At 52.7% G+C, this 14,919-nt stretch overlaps 1 protein-coding gene across 3 annotated transcripts in view; it reads left to right on the top strand.

Moving 5' to 3' along the window:
* Nucleotides 1–14,919, top strand: part of LOC144722407 (phosphatidate phosphatase LPIN2-like) — a 57,413-nt gene that overhangs the window by 35,507 nt on the left and 6,987 nt on the right. For 2 of the 3 annotated variants that reach the window (XM_078600653.1, XM_078600650.1), the window contains exons 3-14: nucleotides 208–303; nucleotides 4,411–4,488; nucleotides 5,526–5,785; nucleotides 7,334–7,441; nucleotides 7,660–7,786; nucleotides 8,600–9,047; nucleotides 9,307–9,406; nucleotides 10,019–10,254; nucleotides 10,773–10,866; nucleotides 12,036–12,105; nucleotides 12,679–12,762; nucleotides 14,368–14,453. In XM_078600653.1, coding sequence (XP_078456779.1) covers nucleotides 208–303; nucleotides 4,411–4,488; nucleotides 5,526–5,785; nucleotides 7,334–7,441; nucleotides 7,660–7,786; nucleotides 8,600–9,047; nucleotides 9,307–9,406; nucleotides 10,019–10,254; nucleotides 10,773–10,866; nucleotides 12,036–12,105; nucleotides 12,679–12,762; nucleotides 14,368–14,453 — 1,787 coding nt within the window. Of the gene's footprint in view, nucleotides 1–207; nucleotides 304–4,410; nucleotides 4,489–5,525; nucleotides 5,786–7,333; nucleotides 7,442–7,659; nucleotides 7,787–8,599; nucleotides 9,183–9,306; nucleotides 9,407–10,018; nucleotides 10,255–10,772; nucleotides 10,867–12,035; nucleotides 12,106–12,678; nucleotides 12,763–14,367; nucleotides 14,454–14,919 lie in introns of all 3 variants that reach the window. The other variant, XM_078600651.1, reaches the window with a different exon arrangement.

The following is a 14,919-nucleotide window of genomic DNA, read 5'->3' as shown; positions in this document are numbered from 1 at the left end:
ACGCACTTTAGAGCATTTGGCTGCTCTAAATTTCCACAACGACGATAAGCCGCCACTTGGTTGAGCTACCATTTGTGACGGCCAGGTCGCTTCTGCACAAGAGCTACATCGTACCTCAGTAGACGCTTCTTGCCTGGTTTGTTTTGTTTCAGTTATTTCAGTTTAAACCTCGCCCCCCCCCGCCCCCCCGTTGCATTGTGTGCGCAGGTTGACATAGAGATCAATGGCGAGCCGGTGGATTTGCACATGAAGCTGGGGGACAACGGAGAGGCTTTCTTCGTGCAGGAGGCGGACGACGATGGGGTGAGAGCCGCATTAAAACACCTTCCCACGGCTCGGCACGTCGGGCGACACATGCCCCGGGAAATCTTGATCCGCATCGGCCTCTTGAGACGACGCACGTGACAGTATAAGTCACGCAAGCCCCTTTTGGACCGATGCGCTTAACCTTAAGCAATGCGGATTCAACCCCTTGGTGGAGCCTGGAGAGCTGATTGGAGTTAAACTGAACTCGCAAACAGACACTTTGTGAAAGACCCAACCCGAAAGTTCCCTGGGTTTGATCTTCCACAAAGTTCATAGTCCACCCTGAATCGCATCCCACTGCATAAACCATGGCGGTAGATGCGGATATCTGATGCACAAATGGAAAATTAAAAACCCTCCAGTAGTAGTGCAGCGACTGTGGTCATCCAGAACAGACCGTAACAACGTGTAACGATGCAATCATGCCCCAATCCACAAATACGAAGAAGGAGACATCACAGCGATACACTACACTGCACCTGACACGGTTACCTGAGCTTGACCACCTGCATGTGAAATTGTAGTTGCTGCTCTGCATCTACATCAGCCGTATGAAAGAAGAAAACAGTCTCATGCGTGGACACTTTTGAAGAATATTTTTACGTCATTTTAAGAAATGCATTCCACGGAATGTGCTCAACTTCTGCTTGTAACCGTGACCTATGACGGGGTCTCCCCCACAGAACTCGCAATCTCCCCCTTGCCAGTCACTCTCTCTACCGCTGAGCCACAGCTGCGCCGATATCACATTCGCTAAAATATATACGAGTCTCAACAGCGGTTATATAAAGTGGCATAATTTTTAGGACATTAATTTGCGGAGTCGTTAATGCGCCTACCGACGCAGCCTTGGCGCTCGAGGCATCGACGCGAAGGCTGCGTCACGGGGGCTGTCGTCATCAGAATCAGAATATTTGCTTACACTGGAGAAATCCGATGAGCCATGAAGCTCTTTTTCACAGATGGTCCAGTCATCGTCGCGGGGGGCGCGCCGCACAGCGCTAATCACCTGCCTCTCGCGACCATGAATAACCCACCCAACGGGTGAGCCAGTTTTTCACAGCGCTGATGAAGTCCTTTGCCGGTGACTGGCACGGGGAACAAAGGGAGGGATTGTATGCGGAGGGCTTGGATGCTGTCCCGGTCGCGATTGCCAAAGTGTCGATTTGAAGGCCCAGGGATGGGACTTGGGCACCTCTCGCCCCCCACCGCGTAGGGCCGTGCAGGGGAACGGACTTGTGCAGTTCGGCCTCCACGCTGTTCGAACGCTCGTTCATTAATTTCTTAATGAATTCGTTGGTGTCTTTTATACGTGGTCAGGCGTGAGTTCGTTGGGCCATGATGTGCTCGTTCATTCGTGCACTTTGTTTATAGCCGGGTGAGAACACCATTCGCATCGTGACGTCACGAGAGATGGCGGCGCATTTTTGGGGAAGCCTTTATCCAGCAGCGGATTGAACATGGCACATGATGATTGAGAGAGCCAATTGTTTAGTCATGAATTCAGTCACCGGGATACTTTAGTTATTACTCATTTGGCGGCCCATTGACGCTGCCTGTCTCTTTCATTAACTTGTTAATTAATTACTCTCCTTTATCTCCATAAGCACGTGACGGTCCAATGATACTTGCCATCTGTTGGGCGAAAAAAGATATATGTATATATTTAATTATTAATTGTGACGAGGTGAGCTGTCTCTTTTTTATAACGGCAATTGGTTAACAAATATCAATGTCGCAGCTTTGTGATTAAACGCCAATGACAACCAAAACACCTTCAATAGCTTGAAAACAATTAGCAATACAAAGCGACAAATAATTTTAATAAGAATCAGGATTTCAGTCATTTTTATATATTTTAAATCAATGGCACTTGGATATTGACCAAGCGGCGATTTTCCAATAATTGTCATTGCTTGTGGACAGCTGTTGCTTGTAGCACCGGGCAACCTGGACGCATTTGTTGAAGGCCGCTGATGAGACACAAACAAGTCGAAACCAGCCCACGGTTTGCTTCTTATTTAATTGCTGCTGGAAAGCGTTGGTTCAGAAAGCCTGTTAGCTAGCGGCCAACATTTGTATTTCCTTCTATATTTTCCTGGCAGTGACACAGACCACATGTCTGGTCTTTCACTTTTTTTTTATTACCCACAGTCTGCCAAGACCACAATAATTAATTTGAATTACTCACTGTCTGCCAAGACCACAAGAATGAATTTTCCCCCAAACTTTGACGAGCAGCCCTCCGTGGTGTTTTCACGGACGGCGCTGCGTCACCCCCTGTGGCATTTCTTTACCTGGCCCCCACTCCCTGCTGATGCGACTCAGAGAAGTCGAAACCAGCCCGTTTGTTTTTCAACTCGAACCAATGCCGCTGGGAAACGTCGCTCCAGAACATATCATGGCCCGACGGACCTAAAACTGAAATTTTACAGTAGAACTCCTCTTTAACGACGGTAGTTGATTCGACGAAACCGGTCGTTGAGTGATTTGGTTGTTCAGCGAGTAGAGGAAATACACGTTAAAGGCTTAATTAATTCCGCTAGCATCGAATGTAAACAATGCCCCCAACGCTCATGAATGGACGTCGCTGATTGGGGGAGGACTGGTCACACTACTTTGGAGCTTTCGTTAACAGGGGAATGGTCGGTAAGCGAACCACTTTGGGCTCTATGGAGGCCTGTCGTTAAGCGATTAGTCGTTAACAGGGGTTGTCGTTAAAAGGGGTTTTACTGTATTCTTTAGTGAGGACACAGACGGGTCATGTAATGATCTCGGGCGTACATTACAGACTTTTTAAGATCTGGGTAATCATTGATGTAATAATTATAATGGTTTATTGACAAGTTTTTTTTACTGTCAGCCCATTGGGACTGTCATTCAGGTACAAATACATTGTCCGCATTTCTTAATTCGAGAGAATAGCTCGTACAATAACCGGAGTTTGGTGTCGGACGTACTCGGGACAGACTCGACGTTTTTTGCATCCACGCTGGGACGGCAGTGATGGTGCAATGCAGAATCGTGTTCGCGTCTAAACCAGCGACTTAACGCGCGAGTTGGCCGTGTATTTCCGGTTTTTTCCTCCACATTTAGCAACGTACGTTCAGACTATTCAGATTATTTCGCTGCTATAACTGTGTAAATGATAAGCAACTTTGTAGACCGATCACTTGTGGCCAGGTCGCTTTTGAAAAATAAGTTAATGCCTCAGTGGGCTTTGTCTGGTATGATGGGGAGTTGTATTTGTATGTGTTTGGGGTGATTTGATTACCTTGTACTCCTATCGTGTTGTTGTACTGTTTGTTGTTGTGACGTTCTTACCCGCCCCAACTGGCCATCTGTGAAAAAAAGCTTTCTAGCTCATCGGATTCCTCCAGTATAAATAAATAATTCTGATTCCGAAAACGACACCCTCCGACCCGCTGCCGCCAAATGTCTGGCTCACAGGCGCGGGTCCTATTTTATGATGTTTTATTTTTGTTATTTTATTACTTCCCTTCTACGTGACTTTACCAAAAGAACCAAGAAGAAGAAGGCGCGGGTTCGCCACACCTGCTTGGTTTGGCGGCTGCCAATGAACATGCCGTGGGGTTTATCGCTTGAAGCTTTGTGTACGGCAATTCGGTGGTTACCGGGTTGCGTAACCGCGCCGTGGCCATGCCACCCGCGCCTAGCCGGGCGTGGCCCGCCGCGTGTTTGTGCCTCAGGACTCTAAAAACGGTGCATGTCACGCAGTTAGGCAGGCGCACAGAAACTCGTGGCTCTGCTGCTGATGCTCCTGCTATGAGCTTCAGTCAATGTTTAGTTGCACTGTTGTTGTTGTTGCTGATGATGATGCTGGTGATCTTTCATATTGTGTCTGCTGCTGTTGATGCCGCCGCTTTTGCTGCCGATCGTGATGATGATGACGATGCTGCTATTGTTGCTGCTGCTGATTCTGATGATGACAATTGCCGATGCTAATGATGACAATGCTACTCCTGTTGCTGAATCGAACCGCGATGATGATGGGTAATGCTGCTTCCGCTGCTGATGATGATGTTCCTGCTGTTGATGATGATGACGATGACAATGCCACTGCTGCTGGTGTTGGTCACGTAGGAGGTGGTTCCTGCCCACCTGGCCACGTCGCCCATCAACACGGAAGGCGCCGATCTCATGGCCGCACACCTCGGCAAGGTGACCGCACGGCGGCCTTTCCTGCAGCGCTGCCGTTACGCGCAAACACGCCGGGTTTCCGCGGCCAGCATTAGGTCTCGTGTGTTAAGGCCACACACGTGATCGTCCGGCAAACGTACGCCACGAAACCGCCCTCCTTCGTCCGGCATGGCCAGACGAGTCGAATTATCCGGATCGCGGCCCAGTTGGAGATGCGAAACGGTAACAGTCGGCGTGTCTCGGCGCCCGCATAGAAAGGAGGTGGTCCGTGATGATACGAAGGACCATGGAGGCGGAACCAGTGGAGCCCAGGGGGCGGGAATGAGTGGAGAAAGAGAATCGTCAGGATGGTAGACCCCCACCCCCGCACGAGTGGGGAGAATGCCAAGAGGAAGAAAATTGTGATGATGATGATGATTTACACGCACACAGAGTGATCGCTGTAGCTGCACATTGAGAGCGGGAGGTGAATCGATGACTGCAACGCAGGGGCAAAGATTCAGATTCGGTGCCACCGATTGGACAGCGCCCTTGATGCACAATGAGTTTTGTTTTTTTAATTAACAATAAATTAACAATAAACCACTCTAACCCAAGGTGGGGATAGTGCGCCATGCTATGAAGCCGGCGACCTGGGTTCGATTCCCGCTCACGGCCCACATCAGCGATGAATATCCGAACCGGTTTTTGAACCCTCCCCTAGCTCCACTCATCCTGAAATGAGTACCTGGGGCAGTGTATAGTAAACCTCACCACTGGGGAGACAAAGGCGGTCGGGCGTTGTGCTGGCCACCCACCCCATGTGCCGTGCCAGCCTTCATAGGTGCTCGCTAACAGCACTCGCCCCAACAGTCTGTTACAGGCTTTCGGGGGGAGGAGGGGTGGGGGGTGTCTTTGCTGTCTTTGTTGTTTGTCTGTGTGTGTGTGTACGTGTGGGGATAGCGGTAGCGTAGTCGTGATCTGCGACTGTGAGTTGGATTCCTGTCCACGGGAGAAGAAGAGGGTCGTGATCGCGGTGTCCATCGTTGTCCTCGCTGCTGCTGCTGTTTCCCCGGCAGGCCGCCGGTGAAGGTGCCGACCGCGAGGGGGCGGAACTTCCTCCCTCCCCGTGTCTCCCGCTGGCCGATCCAGGATCCGGCTCCGTCTCCGGCTTCGCGGCGCCGCCCGGCTCGGCCCCCAAGAGGAGGAGGAAGCGGCGGAAGCGGTCGGAGATGGGGGGGCAGATGAAAAAGCTTGGCGAGCAGCAGCCGTCCGACGGGGAGATCTTCGAGATCGAGATGAGCACCGATGAGGAGACCCCGAGGCAGATCGCTCAGAGGTGGGCCGCGCGACCTTGGAGAACAGGGTCTTACCTGTGTCTAGAACTTGCGATGATCGCGTCGAGTAATCGATTTTGTACAATCGGGATAAACCCAGCTCTGGATGTAGCGAGCGCCTGAATTAACATCGGATTAATGGGCGCCACGGTGGCGATATGTTAACTGTCTCGCGTGGTATACGGGAGGTCGTGGGTTCGATCCCGAACTTTGACGCCTGGATATTTGGAGGTTGCATTGTTCTTCCCGTGGTCGCGTGGATGTTTCTCCCAGTCTTACAGTTTTTTTCTCCACATTTAGAAACATTGGTTTTACAATATTTTACTGCTGCTGTAAATGTATACACGATTACCCGCTTTGTTGAGCTATCGCTTCTGAAAAAGAGCTGTATAGCTCAGTGGGCCTTACCTGGTAAAATAAAAATAGTTAATAGTTTTATTTTTACGTATGCATGTGTGTGATGCCTGGGATTAACTGCTCGAGGTGCTTACGAGGGAGAATTTATAGTAGGCACCTTGGCTGCCAAAACTGCCGCCTATGACCGCCGCATGTTTTTTGGGGTCGTAGAGGGGAAGACGTCAACCCTAGGAGTGTATGTTCGGTAATGAACTTATCTCGGATAATGAGATTATCGTCAAAAAGCCCATGCGTGTGCTTTGGTGTGAACGTGCGCGTTTGCGGTGTTGTTGATCTTCTGGGGCACGATGTAAAAACATTAAAAAAGATCGAGTTTGTATTGGTCCCCTTCCTCCCGTCTACAAAAGAAGAACATTTTGTCGATTAAAAGTAAACAAAATTCTCACCAAATTACTGAGATGCTCACTAAAGCAACCTTTGGATCCCTAAGGGTTTGTAACTGAATGTGAAAACCCCCTCTATCAAGCCTCGATTAAAGTTGCATAGGGTTGTCTTTGACTAGTGCTGAGACTAAGTATGAAATGTGACATTCTGACTATATTTAACACTAAACGCATACATTTTGCCAGCAAGTATTACACATTGTAATTGTCTTTTTTTTGGGCTAGCCCGTGCGATTATCTGCCCAAATTTCTGTTGCAAGAGCCTCCTCCTCCTCCTCCACCACCACCAACCGACATGAGCCAAACTTAATTAAATCTTCACGCGCACGAGTGTTTAACGACCCGCCGATTTATTGTTTCGTGTTGTCTACCGGCCGATCCACCCTTGAAGAAGAGCCTCTCAGCTCTCAGTGGGCTTCCCTCGCTAAATAAACTTCCGATTCCGATTGTTGTTTCGGCCGAAGGACGCCAAAGCGTCGTTAGGAAGATCCAAAAAGTCGGAATGGCTTCCTGGATTTGTGTTTGGTGTCAGAGGTCAAAGCGTTAAGCGCTCGTCGCGGCATGGCGACGGTTTCGTTTTTGTCTTGGCTGTGTGTCGGGGCGGTTGAGGGGCTTGGCGACAGATACTTTGCCGAGACCGTCACTTGGCCCGACGCCGAAATCGATTTTAAGAAGCGCATCGGCGCTGCTTGGGGGACGGACGTTCGTAAGGTGAATTCTCACCGTCTTCTGTTTGGGCCTGCGTGTCAGGCCGACGAGCCTGGAGGTGTCCAGGCCGGAAGTGACCACGGTGGCCGCGTCGTACTCCAGCGACACCATCCACCCCTTCTCCGACGGCGAGTGGAGCACATCCTTGGGGTCAGCACTGCTGTCTGTCCTACCCGCTCGACAACGCTGATAAATAATTATCACGATGATCATCTCTGTGTTTACGCGGCGCTTGAATGCCCCCTTGCAACTCGGAGGCCCCTTAGCGTCGCTGCATCTCATCTCAAGTCAAACATGCCCGTGTTTGGAACGCGCTTTGTTGACTTGCGTTCCCCCCCCCCCCCTTGCGCCTCGCCCCGTTCCTCCAGCCCCGACGAGTGCCGACCGCCGTCGCCGAAGAGCGACTCGGAGCTGGTGACTCGGCCCTCGGAGGCCGCCATGCGCCCGGAGCTGCCCATGCAGTGGACTTGGGGCGAGTTCCCAGAGGCCGCGAAGGTAACGTGGTGCTGCTGCAACGATTGATCGACGACGCCTCTGAATAATGATGACATTTATAATGCGCCAGATGTTGCAGGCAATTCAACAACTCGGAGGCACGGAGCCAAGCCGAGGGCTGCTCGAAAGCCTGACCCAGACCGATAGAGGAGGCCTTTGGAGTGCATTCGATGTTGCTGATGTGCAAAGGGATTCGAGAGAGTTCCACACCGATGGGGCGATAGCAGAGCACTGACATGAGGCTGTAACAGTATAGTGTATTGTAGTGTAGTATATTGTAGTGCAGTGTATAGTGTATTGTAGTGTAGTATATTGTAGTGCAGTGTATAGTGTATTGTAGTGCAGTGTATAGTGACGTGAGGCTGTAACAATTCGAGACCTTTGATGTCCGAAGCAGATTTTGAGTGGCGCTGCTGCCTCGGGTTCTACCCTGAGCTTCACTGCGTCGCCTCGTATGCAGGGGGTTGTGGGTTCGATTCCGACCCTGACGCCTGTTGTATATTTAGAGTTTCCGGTGTCTCTCACCCCATGGTCGCGTGGATGTTTCTCCGGGTCCTCCAGTTTTTCCCTCCACATTCAGAATCACCGTGCATTTAGAGTGCTTGGCTGCTATAAATGTCCACGTGATGATAACCCGCTTTTTGTTGAGCTATCCATTGAGGCCAGGTTGCGTCTGAAAAAGAGCTTACATAGCTCTGTGCGCCTTACCTGGTTAAAAAAAAAAGTTTTTAGTATTAGCCGTCGACCCTCGAAAAGAAAAAAACAACCTTTGCTCGTTGTGTTTTCCCCCGCCACGCTGTGCGACCTCGGCAGTACAAGAAGAGCGAGAAGTCGGTGGACTCGCCACCGGCGGCGTCCGTCGATGTGCCGGCGGGCGAGCGCTCCTCCCCCGCCGACTCCCCATCGCCGTGCCCCTCCGACCCCGGCGACTCGGGCCTCGTCGGCTCCGACGACCTGAGCCACGCGGCCTCGGGCTCCGAGTCTCCGGCCCATGCCTCCTGCGCCTCTCCCCTGCCCGCCGACGACGAGGACGACGACGAGGAGGAGGAGGAGGACGGGATGGACGGCCGGGAGGACGACAACGACGACGGTCGCACGGAGATTCCCGCCACGGCGCCCCCCGCGGAGCCCATGATGCCCGCAGAGCCCACGGCACCCACGGAACCCACAGCACCCACGGCGCCCATCGCGCCTGCGACGTCGACGGTGCCCCCCACGGCGCCCGCGACGTCGACGGACGACGCGAAGGCGACAGCGGGAGGCAAGTCACCCGCGTGCGAGTCTGTTGAAAGCGTCGTTCCGCCTGCCGCAGCGGCCGCCGCCTCCTGCCAGGAGCCCAAGGCTCCGTCTTCTGCGAAAGACGGAGACCAAAATGGGTCGTCGTCGAAGAAGAAAGGTGAGCCTCATTTCACTAGCGCTCGTCGGAGCCCGCGGGGAGGGCCGCAGTGAAGGGCGTCGACTGACGACGCCGCTGTGACCGTAACGATGATCGAGCGCTGCTGCCACCCACCCATGTGCAGACGCCTCCAAGCGGAGCAGACACCAGGGCCCCTCGGACATCTACCTCGACGACCTCACCGCCCTTGACCCCGAGGTCGCCAAACTCTACTTCCCAAAGAGGTTAGTGCCACTCGTGATGCGTTGCCACCTTTTGCACATCGTGTGTTTGTGTTTTTTTTTTTGTAATTTCGCAATTGGTGTTGTTGTTGTGATGACTCTCGCGACTCTCGCTACCTATCACCACCCTACCGGTCCCCACCTCCTCCTTCCCTCCCCTCCGATCACCATACTTTGTAACTCCTCCCAACCCCTCTCCACCCTTGCACACCCCCCCCCGCCATGTTATGTATATCGTTTATTGTTAAATTTGAATCACAGTTCCTATGATCACTGTTACATTGTTTTTATAACTTTATTTTGGTGATTTCGAAAACGTATGGTTTAGCCGTGTTTGTTTGTTGAAGTACAGAGTTAGCCTGATAACTCTAATCTAAATTGTCTCAGGATTGTTATTGTTTGACTTGCATCCCACTGGCATTTTTGCACGCAGCGTTGATATGCGGTGCTTTTTTCTGGAAGACTTTGCTGTTTTTTCCTGGATTTTTCTCTTCATGTCTTTGTTTGTTGCGGTTGCACCCGAGTCAAGAGCCGCATGGCTCACAGGGCTCTACCTAATAAATAAAACTGAAACTGAAACCACGCCCGCCGCTCTTCCTGCCCACCGTCTCCCAGGGAGGGAGAGCTGGGCCGGCGCTGGAGCGTCAGCGGGTCGGACGCGAGAAGCGAGCGCTCCGACCGCCCCTCGCCCCCCTCCACCGCCACCACCGCCGTTGGCGTTGGCGGCGGCGGCGGCGGCGGCGGCGCCGTTGACAGCGGCACGGAGTGCCAGTTCGACTCCGACTCGGACGCCCTGTCCGTGGGCCTCTCGCTGTGCGGGGGGCTGTGCCACAACGCCGAGGTGTCCGAAGGTACGGATGCCCGCCCGCCCGCGTTGCCCGTTATAGCCGCGCGACAGCTGTTCTTGTCAGCTGGCCGCCTACCGGTACCGCTGGGGCCCGTGGAGGTTAATTATATATATATGTGTTTGTGTGTGTGGAACTTCCTTTGCACCGTGACGTAGCCAACCACTGCTCTTTTATGTTTTGTTTGTTGTCCTTCCCCCGCACCTACGGTTAGCACGGTTGGCTGCGTACGGTGCAAAAGAAGTTCAACACACATACATGCATATGTGTAATGCACCTAGCATGTGAATCGCACTATTAATGATAGTATGTAATAACTTGTGTATTGTGCGCAAAACTCGCGAAGATCGTACCATCCTTGCACACTTGTACATTACGTAGGTTCCCGTGTGACCACAAACAGGCCAGAGTCCGCCGGGACGCTGGTTTATTTTGCGACATGGGCATCGTTTAATAGCTTCTGATTTTTTGTTTGTTGTTATCGTCGTTGTCTTTCGCAAAACCCAACCTCATCCTCGCGACAGAGAAGTTCCAAGAGCGGGTGATCCAGTACACGGACCTCACCCAAAACCCGGCCCTCCTGGACGACCCCAACCTCGTCATCAGAATACAGAACAAGTGAGAGATGCGTGGACGGCGCGGGGTGTTCCTCGGTCGAGCGAGCGCGATGCCTCTCCCTGAATGGAATCGTCATCTTGCGGTGCAAGTGGCACAATCGCAATTTCATGGTGGGCGGCGGCGGGAGGGGGGCGTGGTAGTGGTGGTGGTGGGGGGGGAGGTAACGAGGCGGGGGGAGGTGGTAACAATATTTCTCAATATTTCGATTGAAAGCTTTCGTGACTGCAGGGATTCATCTTCTTGGTTCTTTCGGTAAAGTCACGTAGAAGGGAAGTAATAAAATAATTAAAATAAAACATAATAAAATAATATAATAAAATAATATAATACAATTATATAATAATATAATATTTTTATTTTATTACTTCCCTTCTACGTGACTTTACCGAAAGAACCAAGAAGATTTCTCAATATGCTGGAATGCGATTAACACTCGTCTCAAAGTGCCGCGTAATTAACTCGTGACGAGGAGCGTTTGAGGGAGCCGGCGTCGCCCGCCCTTACGGCAGCCCCTCGTGCGCCTCGCCTGAGCCCCTTTCAATAAATCACTTCAGAGCCCATCGATTAGGTGTCATCTCGTCAGCGCCCGCCGACGGGCGCTCGTGGTCAGCGGGCGACCCCCGGGCGGGAGCCGTGATTGGCGTGAGCGGCTCGGGGCCCCCTCCCTCGCAGGCCCCACGGCCGACGGGCAGCACGAGGCGAGCCCAGGGTGAACGTGTCCGCGAGTTGGCACTCGTGTCTTGCTCACTGCCATCGCCCCCCGAATTCTTTCCTATGGCTGGGTGGGGGGCGCGGGGGGCGGCGGGGAGTCAGCCCATCGGACAAGCGCATGGCAACTGAAATGGCAACAAAGTTGTTCCCGTTTTATCGAACTCGGAAGGATGATCAGAATCGGAATATTTATACCGGAGGAATCTGATGAGCCGTCGTAAAGCTCTTTTTTCACATGTCCAGTAGTGGGCGGGTCAGAACGTTACAACAACAAACAATACAAAACACGCGACAGGAGTGAAAAGTATAGGGAAGGTAAACGAATCGCTAAAAACTAAAAAATATACAAATAAAACTAAACAATTTTTTTATCTCACTGTGGACTGGGTCCGCTTGCCAACCGCGATTTTGAACTGGCGACCTTCCGATCCTGAGCGGATGTTCTTGTCCCCGTGCAGGTATTACAACTGGGCAGTGGCAGCACCCATGATCCTGGCGATGCAGGCGTTTCACAAAGGCCTGCCCAAGGTATTTCCTCTGCCCCTCGTGTACATCTCTAAGATCGTGTGCAGTGGGGGGGGGAGCGGTTTGTTCATCGACAAAACTAAATGACGTTGTGCTGTTTGAACGAGCTGTTTTGGCAATTAAAGACCTTGGTACTTCGATGACATTGATGATGATGATCATGACGAAGAAGTCGATGCTTTCAGTACATTCGTATTTATTCGTCATCATGTATGTATCTCGAACTTCTTTCGCACGCTCATTGGAGGTACGGGGGAAGGACAACAAACTAAACACATAAAGCAGTTTTAAAGAAATGAGTTTACATCATCAGCATCGGGCCAGCAATGATCAATCCACTGCTGCCCATTACCGGGCCTAGGAGTGCGATCGAATGTCAGTTGGTCGGGGGTGGAAAAGAGATCAAGGGGGTTCGGGTTCGCTTCCTTTCGGCGTTAGTTTCCTTTGATGGCCGTCGTCGCTCTGCGAGAGAGAGGGAGAGAGAGGCCTCAGTCGGCACAGGCGACGGCGGTGGCGGCAGCAGCAGCATCCGTTGTTGCCGGCGTTGACGGAGGCGGCGTTTTGTGTGGCGCGCAGACCACCGTGGACAAGCTGGTCAAGGACAAGATGCCCAAGAAGCCCGGACGTGGGTGGTGGTTCTGGAGCCGGAAGGACACCACGGTGGGGGGTTCGCGCACGCGGTCGTGCGTGCATGCGTGTGTTGGTTGCCGTGGGCACTCGTGTGGCTCAATGGGACGGACGATGGTCTTTGAGCACCTGGAGGACAATCGCGGTTATCGTCTTGGAGGGGGGGTGGGGGGGTAGTGGGGTATTGGGTAAGCGGGAGTGGTTGGTCCGGGTAAAAGAAAATTACGGAGGGAGGAAAAACAAAGGCAGGGTGGGCTACGGTCGCGCGTGCGTTCGTGCGTGCACGCGTGTGTTGGTTGCCTGCGTAGCCGTCTTGTCCATGTTGCTTTTTGAACGTATCAGTTTTGCTTTCCTTGACTGAATTTTTCTGTTCAGTTTGTTGTCCTTCCCCCGCACCTCCGATTAGCGCGGTTGGCTACGTGCGGTGCGAAAGAAGCTCAGCATGCATAGACACATTGGCGACAATTTTGCGGTCACATGGACACCCCAGTCTTATCTCCGCGCGAGTTAGGAACTGCTAAAAATAAACCAGCCGCCCGACCACTTCCTCGTTAGATCGCTACCTCCCGCCCCCTCGTGTCATTCAGGTTGTCGCCGCGGTGGCCGTGGTCACTCGCAACCCAGCGGTCGCTGGTTCAATCTCCCGGCGCGGCAGTTGAAACAATGGGGCGAGTTTCTTAAAATCCCACCGCCTCTGCCTGCCCAGCGGCACGAATGGGGTTGCTCCCATCTCTTCCGAGACGTTGTGGCCAGTGTGCACGAGCAGGCCACAGCGATGTCCTCGTGAGGGGCTCTCTTAGACCAACCTTCATTGCAAGGCCCGCGGGTCACTTGGTCGGCCCTTTGGTGGCCTTTAGTGCGGCCCCAGACGAGCTGCCCCTTGACGATATACAAAGTGAAAACACCCCCCATCATCATCATTGTCGTGCTGCTGTCAAACCCCAATGGTTTCAAATGTGTGGCGGCCACGTTGGAGAGATGTTAGCTACCTCGCCTGGTATACTGGAGGTCGTGGGTTTGATCCTGATGCCTGCTGCTGTATATTTTAAGTTGTGTGTTTGGCCGCTATAAATTTCCACGCGACAAGCCACTTCGTTTCGCTATCATTCGTGGCCAGGTCGCTTCTGAAAAAGAGCTACATAGCTCAGTGGGGCCTTACCTGGCAAACAGATGCAGTACGGGGCGCTTCAAAAAAATGTTAACACTTCTGATAATGTGCAACAACACCACAAGAAATGTGCCTCCGGGCTCTGGAGACCACCTGGAGAAGATTCCAGGGCATGTGTTGACAATGATGGCGAACAAGTGGAGACTCTTTGATTTTTTGAAGCTATTAACATCACGTTTGTTATCATGTTACAGTGTATTAATCATTATCCGTTCTTTTTCCATTAAGAACGATAGTTTTTAGATAGTGTTAACATTTTTTTTAAGCAGCCTGTGTAGTAAATATACTGACGATGTTTTATCGCCCGCAGTGGAGGCCCTCCCTCCTCCCCTCTGAAAAAGAGTAAAGAACACCGCCGGTGGAGGAGGGAGGCCCCTTCTTTCCAGTGCGTGGCGCGTGGGCGAGACGTTGTGGGGCTGCACCTTTAACCCTCGCCTCCCCCCCCACCCGGGCTGTTCACCGTGCCGCAGGAAATCAAGGCCGGCGGGACGGCAGCCAATGGGAACGTTTCGCCGGATTCGCCGACGCCAGCCGAGAAGGTGGACCCCGGCAGCAGGTGGGGGGGGTCTCTTTGCCGGTTTCCACCCGCCACGTTGTTGTCTGCCCGCCGCGTTGTTATCTGCCCGCTCGATAAAGCCTTGGGACGCTCGCGGCTTCGTGATCCGTTGCGTAACGAAGAGGGGGCGGCGGTGGGGGGGCGGGGGGGTGTTGCGCACGTGGGATGCGCACGTGAACTTTGAGCGGCCGTTTTGTTGACTCTCAAATAAAAAATGCCGCCCGCTGGCTGGCAGGAAATTGACATTGGGGGGCGGTCGCAGGTCATTTCCACGTCGCACTGATTAGATTCAGGGCTCGTTCGTTCTCGAGTCATCATGAACGCCGATTCGTGGCGCCCACGTCATCGCGCATGGCGTTCCCACGAATCAGCCCGCCGCGTAAATTGTGAGTTTAGCTTCGTGCGACGGGGAAGCTTGCGGAGACCGGCGAGGTCTTTTGCTGCCCCTCGTCCAGGGTTTTGCTTT

Source organism: Lampetra planeri, chromosome 14 (assembly GCF_965212315.1).
Source record: "Lampetra planeri chromosome 14, kcLamPlan1.2.h2, whole genome shotgun sequence".
NCBI lineage: Eukaryota > Metazoa > Chordata > Hyperoartia > Petromyzontiformes > Petromyzontidae > Lampetra > Lampetra planeri.
The sequence above is the reverse complement of the archived record's forward strand: the minus strand, read 5'-3'. Positions and strand labels throughout refer to the sequence as shown.